The 18,728-nt window shown below is 47.3% G+C and overlaps 1 protein-coding gene across 1 annotated transcript; it reads right to left on the bottom strand.

Moving 5' to 3' along the window:
* Positions 1-910: 910 nt before the first annotated feature.
* Positions 911-17,982, bottom strand: SEC61A2 (SEC61 translocon subunit alpha 2). Its single transcript, XM_081958420.1, has 12 exons — positions 17,860-17,982; positions 15,305-15,372; positions 14,115-14,180; positions 12,840-12,918; positions 11,580-11,711; positions 10,623-10,732; positions 8,718-8,871; positions 5,921-6,081; positions 5,452-5,649; positions 3,350-3,541; positions 3,181-3,257; positions 911-2,460 (listed from the first exon to the last, which is right to left on the bottom strand). The coding sequence occupies exons 1-12, from the start codon at positions 17,864-17,866 to the stop codon at positions 2,274-2,276; spliced, it is 1,431 nt and encodes a 476-aa protein (XP_081814546.1). The 5' UTR covers positions 17,867-17,982; the 3' UTR covers positions 911-2,273.
* Positions 17,983-18,728: the final 746 nt, after the last annotated feature.

Genomic DNA, 18,728 nt, shown 5'->3' with positions numbered 1-18,728 from the left:
CTCTCTCTCTCTCTCTCTCTCTCCGTCTTGCAGACAAATCTAGATACGGGCAGGTAATCTTTGACGTAACAACCACAACAGCGACTGAAATTCCCATTGCCGAGCCAGGCGGTTGTTAGACAGAGTTACACTCAATTTTGCGACCTTCTGTGTCATGGTTGTTAAGCGAATCACCAGTCCTTAAGTGAAACCCGCCAATGTTCACCACCATCTTCCTGATGGACCCACAAGCAGACATTTCAGAGGTCTTGAGAGTTGCAGGTCATCCGAGGCTGCCCATAAGGAGAAATCCGGTGTGGTGACTGATGGGTTGGCCTCCAAGTCGGAGGAGATCCTGGTTCCTCTTCAGCCATGGAAGTTCTCTGGAGGACTTTGGAGAGTCCCAGCCCAGCCTACGTGACAGGATAGCTCAGCGCGGGGGAGAAACTGGAAGGACTCACGGCCCTGAGCACAAGTAGTCTGCGATTTACGACCACATTTGACTCCAAAATTTATGTTGCTAAGCGAGACAGTTAAGTGACTTCCGCCTCGTCTTACGACCTCCCTTGCCAAAGTTGTTCAGCGAATCACTCCCGTTGTTAACACAATTGTCAAGCGAATCCGACTTCCCCGTTGACTTCGCTTGTCAGAAGGCCGCAAAATCACGTGAAACTGCCCTGCCCCCCATGGACGTTGCAACCGTCGTAAATACGAGTCAGTCGTCCACATTCTGATCTGGTGACATTTGGGGATGTTACAACAGCGTGTAAAAAATGGTTGTGGGTCACTTTTTTCAGTGTTGTTGCAACTTTGGTCACCAAACGAGCCGCCGTTAAGCCGAGGGCTCTCTGTGTACATGCCCCCTTTTCACTTCAGTTACAGGGAAGTCATCTTATGAAGAGGAAGAAGGGAAAAAAAGCAAGGATAAGTTTTTAATTAAATAACTTTTAATGTCTGATGTTTTACAGGGGGCTACGATGCCCCAAAGAAACACAACAAGGGCTCGGTTTCTTCTCAACACAAGCCCCTTGAAGACCAACAACTTTGCTCAGCTGTGGGTTGTTGTTTTAATGTACTGTGAAAAAAATACGCGAGTGTGAAATTGGAAGCAGCTCAGGGTCCCTCTTCCCTGCTCACCTCCCCAGTCCAAAAGACCCCAGGCTCACAACGTGACGGGGGGGGGGGGAGAGAGAGGGAGGGGTGGAGCCTGGGCCGTCCATCAGATGGAGCGTCAACAGCCTTCAGGTCTGGAGGTGGCTGATGAGGAAGAGGAGGAAAAGCTGGGTCCAGTGCCTGACGCATGGATGCGCAGAAGGCAGAGGAGAGGAGAGAAGTGGAAATCTATGGGCAGGTCCTTGGGACGGAAGAGCCACCGGTGCTAGCCCCGTTCTAACTCTGGGGATAAAAAGCAGGAGGCGGAGATGAATAGGCGTGGCAGACAACTACTCATCTTCCGACTGGTGGGACCTGTTAGCCTGCGGTGAGAGAGAAACTTTTTGCCGGGGCTGCTGGCGCTCCAAATTAAGGAATCTTTTGAGTTCATTTCAGAGGGTTTGTTGTGTTTGGGCGGCTGGGTCAGAACAGATGTTCTCCGAAGGGTTTGGCAGAAACTTGAATTCTCTTCATCTGGGTTCTACCATCCTTCACATTTCCGTGGGAGCGAAGTCACAAACATGGCCGTCGACACAACCTCCCACCCTCAGCTTCGGAGGGGAGGCGGCGGCTTGGCGGCTTGAGATACCTGCTCCAAAGAGGGGCTTAAGTGGCAAGGAGGAGAGGGAGGGGTTTTGTTTTTCCTTTGAATATAGAAAAAGAAATTTATGATAAAATATAGATTTCAAGGAAGGAAGGGGATCTATTTTTTATTATTATTTTAAATAAGCTCTAAGCCGTTGGGGGCAATTCGGAAATCTTTGCAACGGGATGTGCGTAGATATGTTTGCACGCCCACCAAGTGTGCAAAAGTGCAACAAAATGGCCACCCGCCACTCTTCCCTCGAGGGCCGGAGAGGAGAGAATTATGTGTTCCAAACTTACAGGCCACACGCGGGAGAAAGAGAGTTATAATTTTTTGGATTATTATTATTATTTTTAAACCAAGACAATGTAAACTTTTGATTCTTTTAAGGCAGCCAGCTCTGACGTTGGGCAGAGGCCCATTTAGGAACAAATGGGGTGACTCGTTTCAAAAAAAAAAGGGGGGGGGGATTAAATCAAAATGGCATTATTGGATTCGGGCGAGGTGGAAGGACATTCTTCTCCTTTTGTCACAAGCCAGGCGAATGCCGGTCTGTTTAGAAAAACAACGCCCCCACGCCTCCAACTTCGGCCTGTTCTTTGACAAAGATCTCGAAATATTGGTAAATGATCGTGACCGCCAGCAGAATCCCAGTGCCGGAGCCGATGGCCCCCAGGAAATCAGCCAGGACCGAGAGCGCCCCGATACACAACCCTCCGAAGGCAGCTGCTGTCGGGATGTACCTAAAGGGAAACAAAATTAAACAAAATTCCTGTTTAATGGAAATCTGCTCCTTTTTGTGGTGGGGTGCTTGGAATTCCTGAACGTTCTGTTTAGCCGGGAGAGAAAGATCCAGCTTAGAAAGTGGAGGTGTAACGTGACGTGAGTTGCGTTGCCACCACATGTGCCTGAAAGTTCCCAATTTCCTAATGTTATTTTACTTTCTTTTTTTTATAATTGCCTTGAAGGCTGGTCTTTGACTTACGACCGCAATAGAGCCCAAAGTTTTTAAGGCTAAGGGAGGAGGGGTCCTTAGAGCTCTCTGAGCTGGGTGCTTTCCTTGCAGACATTTAATTGCCAAACTAGGTAATGTCATCAGTGCTAGAAGGGAGTGGGGTTTGCAGGGAGGAGGAGAAAGACGACTATGGGGTCCTTGGTGCTCTCTGAATGTGGTAGTTTTCTTACAGACGTTTCATTACCCAACTAGGTAACATCATCAGTGCTTGAAGGGAATGGGGTTGGTGTAGGGAGTGAGGAGGAGGAGGACTGTGGGGTCCTTGGTGCTCTGAGGTTGGTGGTTTTCTTGCAGACATTTAGTTACCCGATTAGGTAACATCATAAGTGCTAGCAACTAGCATTGATGTTTTTACCTAGTTTGGGTCAGTCTTCAACCCCTCCCCTCCCCCAGCTGAGGGGGCACCAAGGACCCCTCCTCAAGTTGAACTATTGGGTGGTCTCCTTACCGGTTTAATTCATGGACCATGGATGTGTCTCGGTGCCCCCTCATCACCATTTGCTGCTCTTTCAGTTGCTTGGCGACCTGCAACGATACCTGGGTGTCAAAGGGAGGATCCCAGGCAAGGTGCCGTGGGGGCGGTGGAGGGGGGGGGGAAGAGACAGCAAACCACCTACGTCTTTGGCTGAAGATCCGGACACTTCGATCCACGTCTTGGAGAAAAAGGCACAAGAGCCCAGCATAAATATAATATACACCATCACATGGACCGGATCCTCAAAGATGGCCCCCATGGATTCCGGGGGGGAGAGGTAATAGCAGAGACCCCCCACCGGATAGGAGCGTGCTGGGCCGCCCCCGCTAACGTCCTGGGAAGGAAGGAGAGTGAAAAAGTTTTAGTTTTAAAGTTTTAAAAATACATATTTTGATTTATTGCATATTGAGGGATGAAGACATACTATATTCTACAGGCACTTTCCATTGGGAACACAAAAGAAGCTTTCTATATGTACATTCTATTTATTTTTTAAAATCCAAAGGCATGGTAATTTTTTTTCTTTTTTCTTAGCCCACCCCCCTTCCTTTTATCAAATATCATGCAATTAAGAGGGGAAGGAAAATTTTCACACAACATTACCTAACAATAAAACCAATGTTTGTTATCAAGTATATAGTCAATAAGGGATCAATCAAAACCCATCTTTAAATAAGTACCATATTTTTCAGAGTATAAGACGCTCTTTCTCTCCCTCCCCCCAAGAAGCTGATAATTTGGGTGCGTCTTATACTCCGAATGTACTTTTTTTGAAGATTTTTTTTCAGTCTTATACTCCGAATGTACTTTTTCGAAGGTTTTTTTTTCAGCCCAAATGAGGTACTAATGAGTGCCCTCATTAGCACCTCATTAGGGCTGAAAAAAAGCTTTCAATATTTTTGCTGTAGCATACTGTTGGAAAAATTTCCCACGTTCCAGCTTGGAGAGGCCAAAATTCCTATCGGCTATCAGCTTTCTCAATGGTTTCCTTCAGGCAAGCACTGGTCTGGTTTGTTGATTCAGCTTTGTTGCATTTTTGCCAGGCGTGAAGTGCTTTTGGCTGAATGGCCAGACATCTAGTTAACCTTATTAAGAGTTTCCCTGGCTGACTGGGGAAAGAAAAAAGTGGCAAAAAGTGTCGTTTTATTATACTATTGTGTTTGCTCGCTTTTCTGGTGTTATGGGAATAAAAATGAACACCTGGTAGGCAGAATTTTCTTCCTTCCTATTTTTCTCCCCAAAAACTAAGGTGCGTCTTATACGCCGGTATGTCTTATACTCCGAAAATATGGTATATTATACTACCCAACTGATCAATTTTCACCAGAAGGGGACACCAGCCAACCCTGCACAATATTGCTCTGTCTAGCGCCCAACCACCCCTGCTAACGTCCTGGGAAGGAAGGAGAGAGTGAAAAATGTGAGTTTTCATGTAGACTCAAGTAAAACATTTCTGCTTTGAAGGTGCTGCAGGTAGTCCTCGAGTTATGACCGGAATGGAGCCCAAAGTTTGCTTTGCTAAGTGAGGTGCTTGTTGAGCTTTGCCCCGTTTCACGAACCTTTTTTTGTCAATGGTGTTAAGTGAATCAAGCGGTCGTTAAGCAAAGCCACTGACTTTCCTGGTCGGAAAGTTGCCAAAGGGAAATCACGTGACTCCGGGGAATGCTGCAGCCGTCATAAATATGAGCCAGTTGCCAAAGTGTCTGAATTTGGGTCAGGTGACCATGGGGATGTTTGCAGAGGTCGTAAGTGTGGAAAACGGTCATAAGCTTCCTTTTTCAGTGTCGTAACTTTGCACGGCCACTAAACAAATAGCTGCATCGGCTTATAACGGTTCATTAGAGTGTCCGTTCAAAGTTACAATGGCACTGGAAAAAGTGACTTAGGACCGCTTTTCATACTTACGACCGTTACAGCATTCCCCACGCTCACACGATCAAAATTCGGACGCTTGGCAGCTGACCTGTATTTGTGATGGTCACCACGTCCTGAGGGGGTGGGGGGGTGGGGTGACACATGATCCCTTTTTGTGAACTTCTGACCAGCCAAGTCAAGGGGGAAGCCAGATTCACTTATTGACTGTGTGACTAATTCAACAACTGCAGAGATTCACTTAACAACAGTGGCAAGAAAAGCCATAGAAAACTCATTTAACCAATGTCTCGCTTAGCAATGGAAATTGGAGGGGTGCGGTCATTAAGCCGAGGACTGAAGCCTGCATTGCAGGAAGAGCTGGCTACTCACCGCCCACTGGCCGAGTAAATTGACCAGGAAGTTGCCGCTGAAGCGCACGGACAGCATCTGCGAAATGACGTACAGGTTGGACACTAAGGCGGACTGGAGGATGATGGGGATGTTGGAGGTATAAAATAGCTTGATGGGGTAGCTGCTGTACTGACCCCGGTAGCGGGCAGACTTGATCGGGAGATCAACTCGGAATCCCTGCGGGGGAGAAGCGGAAGAAAAAGGGATCGTGGCTGGCAAGCGGGTCTCGAAGACGCAGAAACCGAGAAGGTCTTCGGGACTTTGGACCACTTGATTGCCCGGAAGATCCCGCAACTAAGCGGAAACGTTTCAGCGCACTTCCTCCAGTTCTTAACGCAACTTATTTTATTTATTTATTAATTAGATTTCTAGACCACCCCCTCTCCCCGGAGGGACTAGGGGCAACATTCCACCCCCCAAACGCCCCGCTTCCCCGGATGCCCCTTACCTGAAAGTATATGACTACGGCAAAGACAAAGACGGTCGCGATCAGGTTCATGAGATTTGGCAGGTTCTGGCGGTAGAAGGCTTCCCGCAGAGCGCGGACTTTGTCGGTGCGCGTTGCCAAGAGGTGGAACAAGGCAATGACGGCCCCCTCGAATTCCGTACCTGGATGGAACCCAAAACCCCCACAAATCAGGCTGTGGCCGTGGCAACAACTCTGTCGTACGAGCACCGCAAAGACAGCCGAAGGGAATTCATGCAGGACTCAAGAAAGAAAAGGAACAAAATGGGAATTACAGGAAGTTCTCGACTTACAAACAGTTCATTTAATGGCCGCTTGAAGTTACGATGGCCCCGAAAAAAAGGGTGATTCACACTGACGATTGCCACGGCAGCATCCCCGTGGCCAGGTGATCAAAATTCAGACGCTTGGCAACTGACTCGTACTTACGACGAGTCCCGGGGTTCACAGGAATCCACTTTTGAGACTTTTTGATTGGCAAAATCATTGGGGAAGGCAGATTCACTGAACCACCTTAACAGCTGAAGTGTTTCACTTAACAGCCGTGGCAAGGAAGGTCGTCAAATGGGGCAAAAGCTCACTTGGCAAATCTCTCGCTCACTCAGTGGCAGGAATTTCGAGCTGCGTTGTGGTGGTAAAGTCGAGGACTACCTGAACTGGGGTGCTGTCATTATTGAACGACACGGACTTGGTAAGTTTAAAATGAATTGTGCTGAAAGCCTTAAAGTCGTTTTTTTCCCCCCTGAGACACACCAAGCAAAATTTCATGCAAAACCCATGTAGTGAATAAACGAGGCTGTACACGCATGCAAATCCTCCCAGGCAATATGGACAAATTCTCATGACCAGCACCGAGAAACACAAGTGGGGTATCAAGGCAGGTCTTCCAGAATATTCCTTTGGGGATGCCCTAACCCGGTCCCTGCTTCCTCAGCATACTCAAGAGGCAACCCCTTACTTTAACACCCCCCCTGGAGGCTAAAACATACGAAGCGCAGTTGAAGGAATTGGATCTGTCGAGTTTGATATAAAGAAAGACTAGGGAAGAGATGATAGCTGTCAGTCCTGCAGCCCTCTTTTCCTTTGGATCTTTGGCCTGCTGCACTTTCTATTATTCTACTATGCATTTTCAATTGGGGAAATGGGAGGGGGGAATGTACGGAGTTAGATGATATGTAGCCATAACAACATTCTTTCTAGAAAGCCAAGGTCATCCTTTGTCTCTGCACTTTTGCACCTGACCGGATCTGGATGGGTGGAAGCTGCCAGCGTGGCAGTGGGAGATTGGACCATGGGATGGACTTGTGGGTGTGGGGGCAGGATCTTGAACTTTCAACTGGGCGGGGGAAACCGGGAAGCTTTCAGATTCGGGTTTTCCCAGATGTGCCAACGTGGCTCTCTTCATCAATTGGAACTTTGAGGAATCCTTTGCCTCGGACTCTGATTTACCTGGGGAGGCTATTTGGAACCCCGACAGAAGGGTTTATATTCCTTGCAGATAGCTAGTCATTTGCATCCTTTTAGAGCAGTGATGGAGAACCTTTTCGGCACCGTGTGCCAAACTAGATCGTGCCAGCATGCACACACCGGAGCGCCAGAAACCCGAAAAACAGCTGGCCAGTGTGTGCATACCTGTTTTTTGATGGTTTTGAGCTGTTTTTTGGCCTGTTTTTCACACCCCTAGGTTTGTAGTTCACGCAGTTGTCGTACAGAGGTTGAGAATCACCCCCCTGAGTTCATTCTGGTAGCCCGGAATTTGGGAGGGTTTCTGGAACGGGGGAACACCCACCTAGTTAAGGGGGAAAAAAACCCTTGCCACCTTCTGCCCAGGTGCGAAGGAAAGATGGCCAACGTGTTCTCCAGATTATCTTTCTTTTTTGCAAGACAGAGCGATCTATACCAGGGTTTTTCAGACTTTTCTAGGCTGTGGACCTTGGTTGGGGAAAAACAAAAATCCTGCCTGCTTGATTCAAGAGATGAAACTTTAGGGAGGGAAAATGGGTTGTGTCCAATTCACTTGGAAGTGTAGGATCCTCTAGAACAGTTTGTAGGTTCCTCTAAAACGCAATTTGTATGATCCCCTAGAACAGAGTTTGTAGGGTCCTCTAGAACGCAGCCTGTAGGGTTCTCTAAATGCAGTTTGAAGAGTCCATAGAACATAGCTTGTAGCATCCCCTAGAACAGTTTGTAGGGTCATATTGAACACATTCTGTAGGGTTCTCTAAATGTAGTTTGTAGAGTCCCCTAGAACATAGTTTGTAGGGTCATCTAGAACACCATTTGCAGGTCATCGAGAACAGTTTGTAGGGCCATCTAGAAACAGTTTGTAGAGTCCCATAGAACATAAGTTTATAGGGTTCCCTAAATGCAGTTTGCAGGATCTTCTACCAGTGTAGTGTGTCCTAGAACAGAGTTTGTAGGGCCATCTAGAAGATTTTGTAAGTTCTCTAAATGCAGTCTGTAGGATCATCTAGAACAGTATGTAGGGTTATCTAGAACACAGTTTGTAAGGTTCTCCAAATGTTGTTTATGGGGTACCCTAGAATGCAGTTTGTAGGGTCATCTAGAAAAGTTTGTAAATTCTCTAAATGCAGTTTGTAGGGTCATCTAGAACACTGTACGGCTCTCTAAGTGCAGTTTGTAGGGTGCCCTAGAACACCGTTTGAAAACCCCCGATCTGGAGCCACCTCTTGTGTCCGGTTCTAGGCTGCTCCCCGCCACAGGCTGACCAAGCATGCAACCGACCAAGGCATCAGCCGTGAGGAAGAAAGTACTGTACCTCTGCCCGTGTTAATGGTGGTGGGGCTAAAGGCCTTCCAAACTATGGTCTCACAGATGTTGGTGGCAATGAAGAGGGAAATGCCGGATCCCAAGCCATAGCCTTTCTGGAGAAGCTCATCAAGCAGTAGGACTATCAAGCCAGCAACAAACAACTGTGGAGGGGGGGGGGGAAGTCCAAAAGATCCATAACTCTGTGCCCCCTTCTCCCCAAAAACCCTCCCACTTTGCTCATAAGTCAAGTCCCTTCGCCCTGGCCTTCACTTGCCCTGCCGACGTTTCTCCCACGGATGCCACAGTCCCGAGTTAGAGCTAAGAACTAAGAAAAGCCAAATCTTGATTCGTATGGAACACAGATAGTCCTTGACTTACAATGGTTCACTTAGTGACCATTCAAAGTTACAACGGCACTGGGAAAAAGGGACTCGGGACCATTTGTTATACTTACGACCTTTGTCTGAACGCTCTGACATTTTGATTAAAGAAAGTTTTGTTAATTCCAGAAGTTCCATGGGATTTTTTTTTTTTTTTGGCAAAACTTCTGTCCTTTCAAAGCTCTTTTTTTTTTTGGTGGATATCTAATCCTAACCCTTCGGTAGCACATAATAAATGGTAAAAAATAGCAAAGAGAACAATTTTTTACACTACTCTTAAGAATTCCTACAACACAAAATTCTAGGTTTAGTGCGTATACACAAAGGTTAGGTTACTTTGATTTTTTTTTTTAATGCCACTGGTTTTTCGGCTGATGCCTTACAAAGGACGGATAAAATTAATTTTATTTGACCTGGGGGAGCAATTCATTAATTCACAACATCAACACTTTCCTTCTGTTATACTGAAATTTACAAATTGGCCACTGTGTTTAAGGATTTCAGAGAAAACCCAAGCAAGATATACAACTGTACAACTCTGTTAAATCAAATTCATCCAGAATACATGTCTATTTTTAAAACGATCTGAAAAAAATTAAACTTACTTGCCTAGAAAGTATTTTGGGGGGAAAAAAAGCATCGCTCATGTGCCTTACAACAGGTGAGCAAAGTTTTTAACCTGCAGTTTTTACCACTTTTAAACTTGTATTTTAACTTTCCTTCCTTCTTTCAGCCTCATGAACCATTTGACATTTGATTTGAACACTTTTATTATTTTAAGGAGTAAAAGATAAAAAATTAAGCATCCCAAAGTTTCTTTTTTTTTAATCCATGAATTCAGAAGAGAAAAAAGATCAGAGGTAGACACGACAACATGAATTTTCTGTAGCTGCTATCGGTGGCGTTAAGAGAACTAAATTGAAATGATTTTTCTACTTTGAAACATGACTGCTTACAGAAGATCAGACAAAATGATGCCATCCAGAGTCTGGGACACCCAGGTAGTCCTTGACATTTTTGCTTAGTGGCTATTTGAAATTACGACGGTATTGAAAAAAGTGACTTCGAACTGTTTTCACACTTATGGCTATTGCAGAATCCCCATATTCACATGGTCAAAATTGGCAACCGGCTCATAGTTATGACGGTCGCAGGGTCCCCTGGGGTTTTGCGACCGTCTGACGAGCAGATCAACGGGAGGGGGGGAGCCAGATTCACATAACGACTGTGGGACTGACTTAAAGACTGCAGGGATTCAGTTAACAACCGTGGTGAGGGAAGTCGCAAAATGGAGCAAAAGTCACTTCGCAAATGTTTCACTTAGCGCGAGAAATTTTGGGCTCGATTGTGGTCGTAACTGGAGGACTACCTGTACGTATCTTGTCGCTTTCAAATCGTCCCGACTTCTTGCGCCTGGCATCAAAACCCTCCCCACCTCCTGGCCCTACGGATACACTGGAAGCTACCCAGACATCTTAAGAAGGGCCAGGGATAAGAGAATCCGGGGTATTTGGTGTGATTGAAGGACGTACCTGGATTATAATCAGAAGACAGATTCCGGCCCCCATTTCGGAGGGGTCCCCGTACATCCCCGTCATGACGTATACGATCGCCTGGCCAATGGTAATAATCATGCCGAACACTGAAACAAGGGAACTGAGAGTTATGGTCCCAGAGAAGAGAGCAAGCGCAACGCAGGATTGGCGTAAGGGATGCTAGGTGCTTGCAGACGTTTCATGACCCAACTGGGTAACATCATCAGTGCTAGAAGGGAGGGGGGTTTGTGGAGTAGAGGAGGAGAAGGACTGTGGGGTCCTTGGTGCTCTCTGAACTTGGTTGCTTTCTTGAAGACATTTCATTACCCAACTAAGTAACATCATCAGTGCTAGAAGGCGGTGGTGTTTGCACAGTGGAGCAGGAGGAGAGTAAGGTCCTTGGCAGAATGGAGTTTGCAGAGAGGAGGAGGAGGAAGAGGGAAAGAAGAAGAGTGAGAAGAAGCAGTAGAGGAAAAGGAGAAGAAGAAGAATAGGAGGATAAGAAGAGAAGGAGGGGAAAAGAAGAAGAAAAGGAGGAGGAAGAGGAACAGGAAGGAGGAGGAGGAGGAGAAGAGGAGGAGGAGAAGAGGAGTGGGAGGAGGAGTACTGCCGTGTCCTTGGTGCTCCCTAAGCATGGTGGTTTTCTTGCAGACGTCTAGACGTCAGGACCCAACTAGGTAACATCTTCAGTGCTTGAAAGGAGCGGTGTTATACCGCATATAAACAGAGAGCAAACCCTACTCCCTCGTTAGCACTGAAGATGTTACCTAGTTGGGCCACGAAACGTCTAAAAGAAAACCACCCAGCTCAGCCAGCGACAGGAGCGCCACAACGGTGCCCCCCCCCCCCCCCTGTTATAACCACACAGGCTGAAGCAGGGAGTTTGCTGCATTTGCTAAGGGGAGGGAAAAGACCAAAGGAAGCTTCCATCCAGGACCCAGAATTAATGCTCACACTTCTGAGCGCCGTTGAACAGGGCCCGGTCTTTCGGGGTGTCGCCCACTTCAATGATCTTGGCTCCAGCCAGGAGCTGCATGATGAGGCCGGAGGTCACGATGGGGGAGATGCCCAACTCCATTAAAGTGCCTGTAGGAGGGAGGGAGGGAGGGAGGGAGGGAGGGAGGGAGGGAGGGAGGAAAAGGAACAGAAAGGAAGGAAGGAAGGAAGGGAGGGAGGGAGGGAGGGAGGGAGGGAGGAAGAAAGGGAGGGAGGGAGGGAGGAAGGGAGGGAGGGAGGAAGGGAGGGAGGGAGGGAGGGAGGAAGGAAGAGAAGGAAGGAAGGAAGGAAGGGAGGGAGGGAGGGAGGAAAAGGAACAGAAAGGAAGGAAGGAAGGAAGAGAAGGAGGGAGGGAGGGAGGGAGGGAGGAAGAGAAGGAGGGAGGGAGGGAGGAAGGAAGGAAGAAAGGGAGGGAGGGAGGGAGGGAGGGAGGAAAAGGAACAGAAAGGAAGGAAGGAAGGAAGAGAAGGAGGGAGGGAGGGAGGGAGGGAGGAAGGAAGAGAAGGAGGGAGGGAGGGAGGGAGGGAGGGAGGAAGGGAGGAAGGGAAGGAAGGAAAGGGGGGAATTGGATTTTTAATAGTGGTCAAATATTCTTAATCATGTCCCTGTGGACAATTCCGGGAGTTGGAAGTCCACCCCTCTTAACGTCGCCAAGGGTTGAGAAACACGGCTCTGGATTTTAATTCTCCTTGCTCTTACGTCCATTCATAGTTACGGGTAGTCCTCGACTTACCAGTTCATTTAGGGACCGTTCAAAGTTGCAACGACACTGGAAAATGTGTCTTAGGTCCGTTTTTCATACTTACGGCCTTCCCCAGGGTCCCGCAATCAAAATTCAGATGCTTGGCAAATGATTCATATTTATGACGGTTATGTGACCCAACCTTCTGACAAGCCAAGTCAATGGGGAATCTAGGTTCACTGGAGAAATGGCTGTCCAGTACCTTCTTAAAAGCTTTTAAGTATTGGAACATCCACCACTTCTGGTGGCAAGCTGTTCCACTGATTAACTGCCCTCATTGTTAGGAAGTGTCTCCTTATTTCTATGTTGAATCTCTCCTTGATGAGTTTCCACCCATTGCTTCTTGTCCTGCCTTCAGGTGCTTTGGAGAATAGCTTGACTCCCTCTTCTTTGGGGCAGCCCCTCAAACATTGTTACCCTGGTCCTTCTTTTCATTAAACGAGACATACGCTAGATGTAAAGTGAAGCCCACCAACCTCTGTTTGATGCAAGGATGACTCTCATCCAGTAGAAGGGATCCGCAGAGTCTGAGGACATTATTCCGAATAAGGGTATCTACAGGAGTCATAACAAAATTAAGCATGAATGAAAATAGAAGGCAAAGGTGAGAAAGGCGCATAAAAAGACTGAATCGTTTCAGACCAAGGGTCCCCAAACCTGGCAACTTTAAAACTTGTGGACTTCAACTCCCAGAATTCTCCATCCAGCTGGATGGAGAATTCTGGGAACTGAAGTCCACAAGTCTTAAAGATGCCAAGTTTGAAGGTATCTGTTTTAGACAAAAAAAAGTGTGTTCTGTTAAAATGCAGCCTGTTGTGCCTTAAAATGGCTTCTACTGTACTGTTGTAAAATGGATTCTATTGTACAGCGCAGTGGAGTTGCCATGGTAACGGCGTGACAGTACTCCACAAGGGGGCTCCCGCTGGTAAGGGGGAAAATCCAACATTAGAAATTATGCTTGATCTGGGATTATTTTTGAGGACAAATGTGTGGATTAGGGGGGGGGGGGAACGGGCAATGCCGGGTTATCATCTAGTGTAGGATAAAACAGTGAAATGCAAATAAATAATTCAAATGTTTTCTCCTAATCCTCAGTTTCCCAGGACAGATGTCAGTTGACTATCAAGCCTTATGATGAATCAGCCACTCAAATCTCCTGGACCCTTTCTGGTTTTTTACCAGCAACCATACTGAATGAATGAATGCTGCTATATACAGATAGTGCCCGATTTACAACAGTTCATTTAGTGACCGTTTGAAGTTACGACGGCACCGAAAACAGTGGCTTACGGCCTGTTTTTCAAAGTTACGAAAGTTACATTTTCAAATGCAGCATCCGTGGTCACGGGATCGAAATTCAGGCGCTTGCCAACCTGATTCATATTTATGACGGTTTCAGTGTCCAGGGGTCCCCCTTTTGTGGCAAGCAAAGTCAACGGGGGGGGGGAGATTCACTTAACGACCGGGTGACGAACGTATCAACTGCAGGGATTCGCTTAGTAACAGTGGCGAGAAAGGTCGCAAAACGGGGCACATCTCCCTTCACAAAGGTCCCGCTTAGCGAGAGAAATTTTGCGCTCACTTGTGGTCGTAATTCGAGGACTACCTGCATGAATGCCAAAGGGCTTCCGCAGCAGAACGTACAACCTCCAGTGCTATTGATTATCTGAGAACATCAGGCAGACCGTAAGTTGGTCTGATAGAAGATGAATATACAAAGAATCTCGGCCTATATTGAGGTCAATTCTTACCTGGCAGCATACTAAAAAAATGAAGAGGGTGATAGCTGTCCATAAAACTTTCTCTCTGAACTGAATCTGCAAAGCACAAGATAATAAAACCAAGTTAACCAACACCGATTGTTCAGGACAGCAAAATGAAATCTCCCTGTCTGTGGAGTTTCTCAGTCATCCCCGTCATGGTTGTCCCAAAGGTGCTTTTTTTTTTCTTCAAGGGGCAACTGGACTTTCTGTTTTTTCTTTGAAGACGTTTCACTTCTCATCCAAGAAGCTTCTTCTGCACTGATTGGATGGTGGGGAAGGGGGAAAGTGTCAGTCCTGCATCAATCTTTTCCTTTGGACCTTTGGCCTGCCACACTTTCTATTATTCTACTACCCATTTTCTATGGTGGGAAAGGGGGGGGGGATTGTATGGAGTTAGATGCTATGTAGCCATAACAAAATTCTTTCTAGAAAGCCAAGGTCATCCTTTGTCTTTGAATCATCTGGACCTGGCCGGAATTGGATGGGAGGAATCTGTCTTCGTGGCAGTGGGAGATTGGACCATGGGATGGACTTGTGGGTGTGGGGGCAAGATCTTGGACTTTCAGCTGGGTGGGAAAACCAGGAAACTTTCAGATTCGGGTTTCCCCAGATGTGCCAACGTGGCTCTCTTCATCAATGGGAACTTCGAGCAACACTTTGCCTTGGACTCTGATTTACTTTTGGATGCTATTTGGAACCCCGACAGAAGGGTTTATATTCCTTGCAGATAGCTAGTCGTTTGCATGCTTTTAGAGCAGTGATGGAGGGCCATTTTTTGCTCATTTTTGCCTCCCCCCAGCCCCCAGGAGCTTTCTACAAGCCTCCTAGAGGCTATGTGTGCCCTTTTTTGGACAAAAAACGCGCCATTTTTGGGAGGTCTGTAGAGTGCAAAACCTTTTTTTAATTTGCCTCTTCAAAATCTTGGTGCGTCTTATACTCTGAAAAATACGGTAGTGAAATCTGTTTGCACACACACACACACTCAGAAATAAGCAGAATTTACTTTCAGACATACTTAGCACTATGTACCCAAACTCCCATGATCTCCTTTTGATGTTTGAAAATTACAGACACAGCGCTCAAATTTCCCACGTCTTCTATCCACACCCTGATTTCCTAGAATTTTAGACTTAAAACGCGTTCCGTAAATGTTGCAGAAGCAAAGTCAAGCCGCTTACTTTTCTTTCAGGCTTCTGGATTTCGGGCAAAACGGCGCAGAAGGGCTTAATGAGTTCCAGAAATTTGACTGTGGAAGAAAGAAAAAGGAAAAAAAAGGCACGATATACGTTACGGCGACAATAGAAGCGAGAATAAAAGTACAGAACGTGCAAAGTATTAATTGGTCGAGGGAGCCTGTCTTAACTGCCTGCAAATATTTGTCTCGCTTTCATGCCACAAAACAGGACTGGGTCAATTTTGAGCATCATTTGATGTTCAGAAATTTGAGCCCCAAATTTTTGTTGCTAAGGTCGTAAAAGGGGATCACATGACCCCAGAACACTGCGACCGTCATAAATATGAATCAGTTGACAAGCATCCAAATGTGAATCGTTTTGCCGTGAGGATGCTGCAATGGTCGTAAGTATGAAAAACAGTCATAAGTCACTCTTTCAATGCCATTATAACTTTGGGCACTAAATGAACTGCTATTATTCAAGAACTACCGGTATAAGAAATGGTTTTTATCGGTCTGTAAGAAAGGATGCATCAGTAGCAGTTAAATGATGTTTTATGATTTAGTCACATCCAAAGCAATTTTCTCATTTTATTATTTCTCATTCCTCACTCACCCAAATAAATATTTCTGCACAAATTGTCCCTCTCATCAGAACAATTAGATATAGATTTGTGTTTGTTTGTTTGTTTTTATTGGATTTATATGCTGCCCTTCTCCCAAAGGACTCAGGGCGGCGTACAACATTAAAAAACACACATCCCAAAAGTTAAAAATTTATGGACGGTGTTTCCCGAAAGCTTTATGAGGCAAAATATTTGCTAGCTTTAAGTAACAAATACTTAAGTGCAAATCTTATTGCTAATTTTATGAAAGACCAAACTTTTCCCAATCTTATTTCAGCTTTGGGGAAAGTTGAAACAAACACAAGAGTGTTTTGTGTGAAGAATTGAGGGACCCAACAGAGGCTGGGAATGGAAACTGGTAGAATCCACAATTGTTGGTTGCAGTTGATTGTATTAAACGTAGAAGAAGTCATGCCAAGAAATGTCATGCATTTGAGAAGAACCTATTACCTCTAGCTAAATCCTGCAACATCCACACATTTAAAAGCAGATTATGTTTGCCTAGGGTCACTCGTGCAACTACAAATCCCTGCAACCGTATGATTTACAGTGAGTCGTGACTCCATCTCTACCAAACACCTGAGATATTTCCCACTGGCAACGCTCACTCAGATGTGACACCTTGCAACAACCAATGTTGTCATCGTGAACAACCTGAGCAAATGAGAGAGCTGCTTTTACTTCCTATTTTGCATCCCTCTCTGAGCCTAGCAACAGGGCGGGAAGCAGCCTCATGCACAGGTGGGAGAGGAGGGAAGGGTTAACAAAAAGGAGATAGGTCTGTAGTTTTTGGGGAGAATGGGCTTTGGAGGTAAGGACCCCAATATTGGGCCTGGGCATCCAAGGGTGACAGCTTAAGTGGCAGCAGTGGCTGCTGTATCAGGAAGAAGGGAAGGGGGAAGCAGAGAAGGAAGGAAGAAGAGAAAAGAAGGAAGGGATGGAAGGATAGAGGGAAGAAGGAAAGGAAGGAAGGAGATTGGGAAGGGAGAAGGGAGGAAGGAGAGAGGGAAGGAAGGAAGGAAGGAGAGAGGGAGGGAGGAAGAAGGGAAAAAAGAGAGGAAGGAAGGAAAGGGATGGACATGGCTGGAAGGATGGATAGAAGGAAGGAAGGAAGGAGAGGAATGAAAGAAGGGAGGGAGGAAGTAAGGGAACTATACTCCCAGGTATCTCTTAGCCTAGCTCTCCAGGTCAATACCAGGAACTTATGCAACTACAAAACGTACATTGGGGGGGGGGGGGGAACAGGACACAGGACCAAGCAACCCTCCAGCAAGAAACAAGCACAGGGGGAGGAGGGGTCAAATACCAGCAATGCACTACATAATGCAGGGGGGGGGGCTGGATACTAAGGAGCCACATGGGGGGGGGGGGGCTTTAACTTTGCAACCCACCTAAGCAGCCCCTGATTCCACCTTTGCAACATCCTGGGTTTCCCCCACCCCACCCCCACCTCTCTTCTTCCTTTCCCCCCTCCCTCCTCCTTCGCATTCCCTCTTTTTTCTTCCCTCCCTCCCTTTCTCCTTCCCATTCCCTCCTTTCTTTCCCCCCTTTTCCCCTCCCTCCTTTTCCTCTCCAATTCTCCTCCCTCCCTCTTTTCTTTTCCTTCCTCCCCTCCTCTTTTTCATCTCTCCCTCCTTCCTTCCTTTCCCTTTTTCTTCCTCCCTCCCTCCCTTTTCCTCTCCAATTCTCCTTCCATTCCCTTTTCTTTTCCTTCCTCCCCTCCTCTTTTTCATCTCTCCCTCCTTCCTTCCTTTCCCCCTCCCTCCCTCCTTCTTCCCATTCCCTCTTTTCTTTTCCTTCCTCCCCTCCTCTTCTCCTCCTTCCCTCCTTTTCATCCCTCCCTCCCCCCCCCAGAGGGTCTCCCATGGCCATGGAGGGAGCGAGGGGCCCCCAGGGAGGAAAGCGGGGCCCCCCGGCCGGCCCTTCCACTCACTGCCCATGCTGGCTCCGGCGGGCTCCGGCGGGCGGACAGGCGGCGGCTGCAGCGGCTCCCCTTCCCCGCCTCCTCGCCGCTCCAGAGGCTGCCGGCCTCGGCCCACGTGACCCACGTGACGTCTTAAGCGGCGCGACGAGGCGGGACTCGCCGCTCCCGCTAGAGGGCGCACGGACCGAACCAACGACGCCGGAGCGCGGGGGGGGGATTTCTCATCCAACACCCCCCAAACTCCGCCCTGGATGGGCCGTTCCTCTCCCTCTGCAAGCAGCACAGCGCAATACAGGCGGTGCTCGACTTGCAACCGCTTCGTTTAGTAACCGTGGCGAGCCCTTTGCAAGCAGGCAGTGCGGGCAGGCGGTCCTCGACTTACAACCGTTCGTTTAGTGACCGTCACGAGTCCTTGAAACACAGGCAGCACGGACAGCCGGTCCTCGGCTTACAACAGTTCGTTTAGTGACCGAAGTTACAGCGGCACTGAAAAAGTGACTTATGACCGCTTTTCACACTTACGACCGTTGCAGCATCCTCCCCCCAGTCACGTGATCACGTCAGCCGCTTGGCAACTGACTCATCTTTATGACGGTCGCAGTGTCCTCGGGGCCACATAATCCTCTTGGGCGACCTTCCGACAAGCAAAGACAACTGGGAAGCCTGATTCACTTAGCAACCGGGTTAATAACTGAACAACTGTGGAGATTCACTTAATGACTGCAGCCAGAAAGGTGGTAAAATGGGACAAAGCTCACTTAACAAGTGTCTCGCTTAGCAACAGAAATCTTGGGCTCCATTTGTGGATGTTTTAAGTCGAGGACTACCTGTACTGTGCCAGGCTGAGGATGATGGGAGGGGGTGTTCACTTATGTCTT

Source organism: Natrix helvetica (assembly GCF_964273705.1).
Source record: "Natrix helvetica genome assembly, chromosome: 6".
Taxonomy (NCBI): Eukaryota; Metazoa; Chordata; class Lepidosauria; order Squamata; family Natricidae; genus Natrix; species Natrix helvetica.
This window is presented reverse-complemented; position numbering and strand designations above follow the sequence as displayed.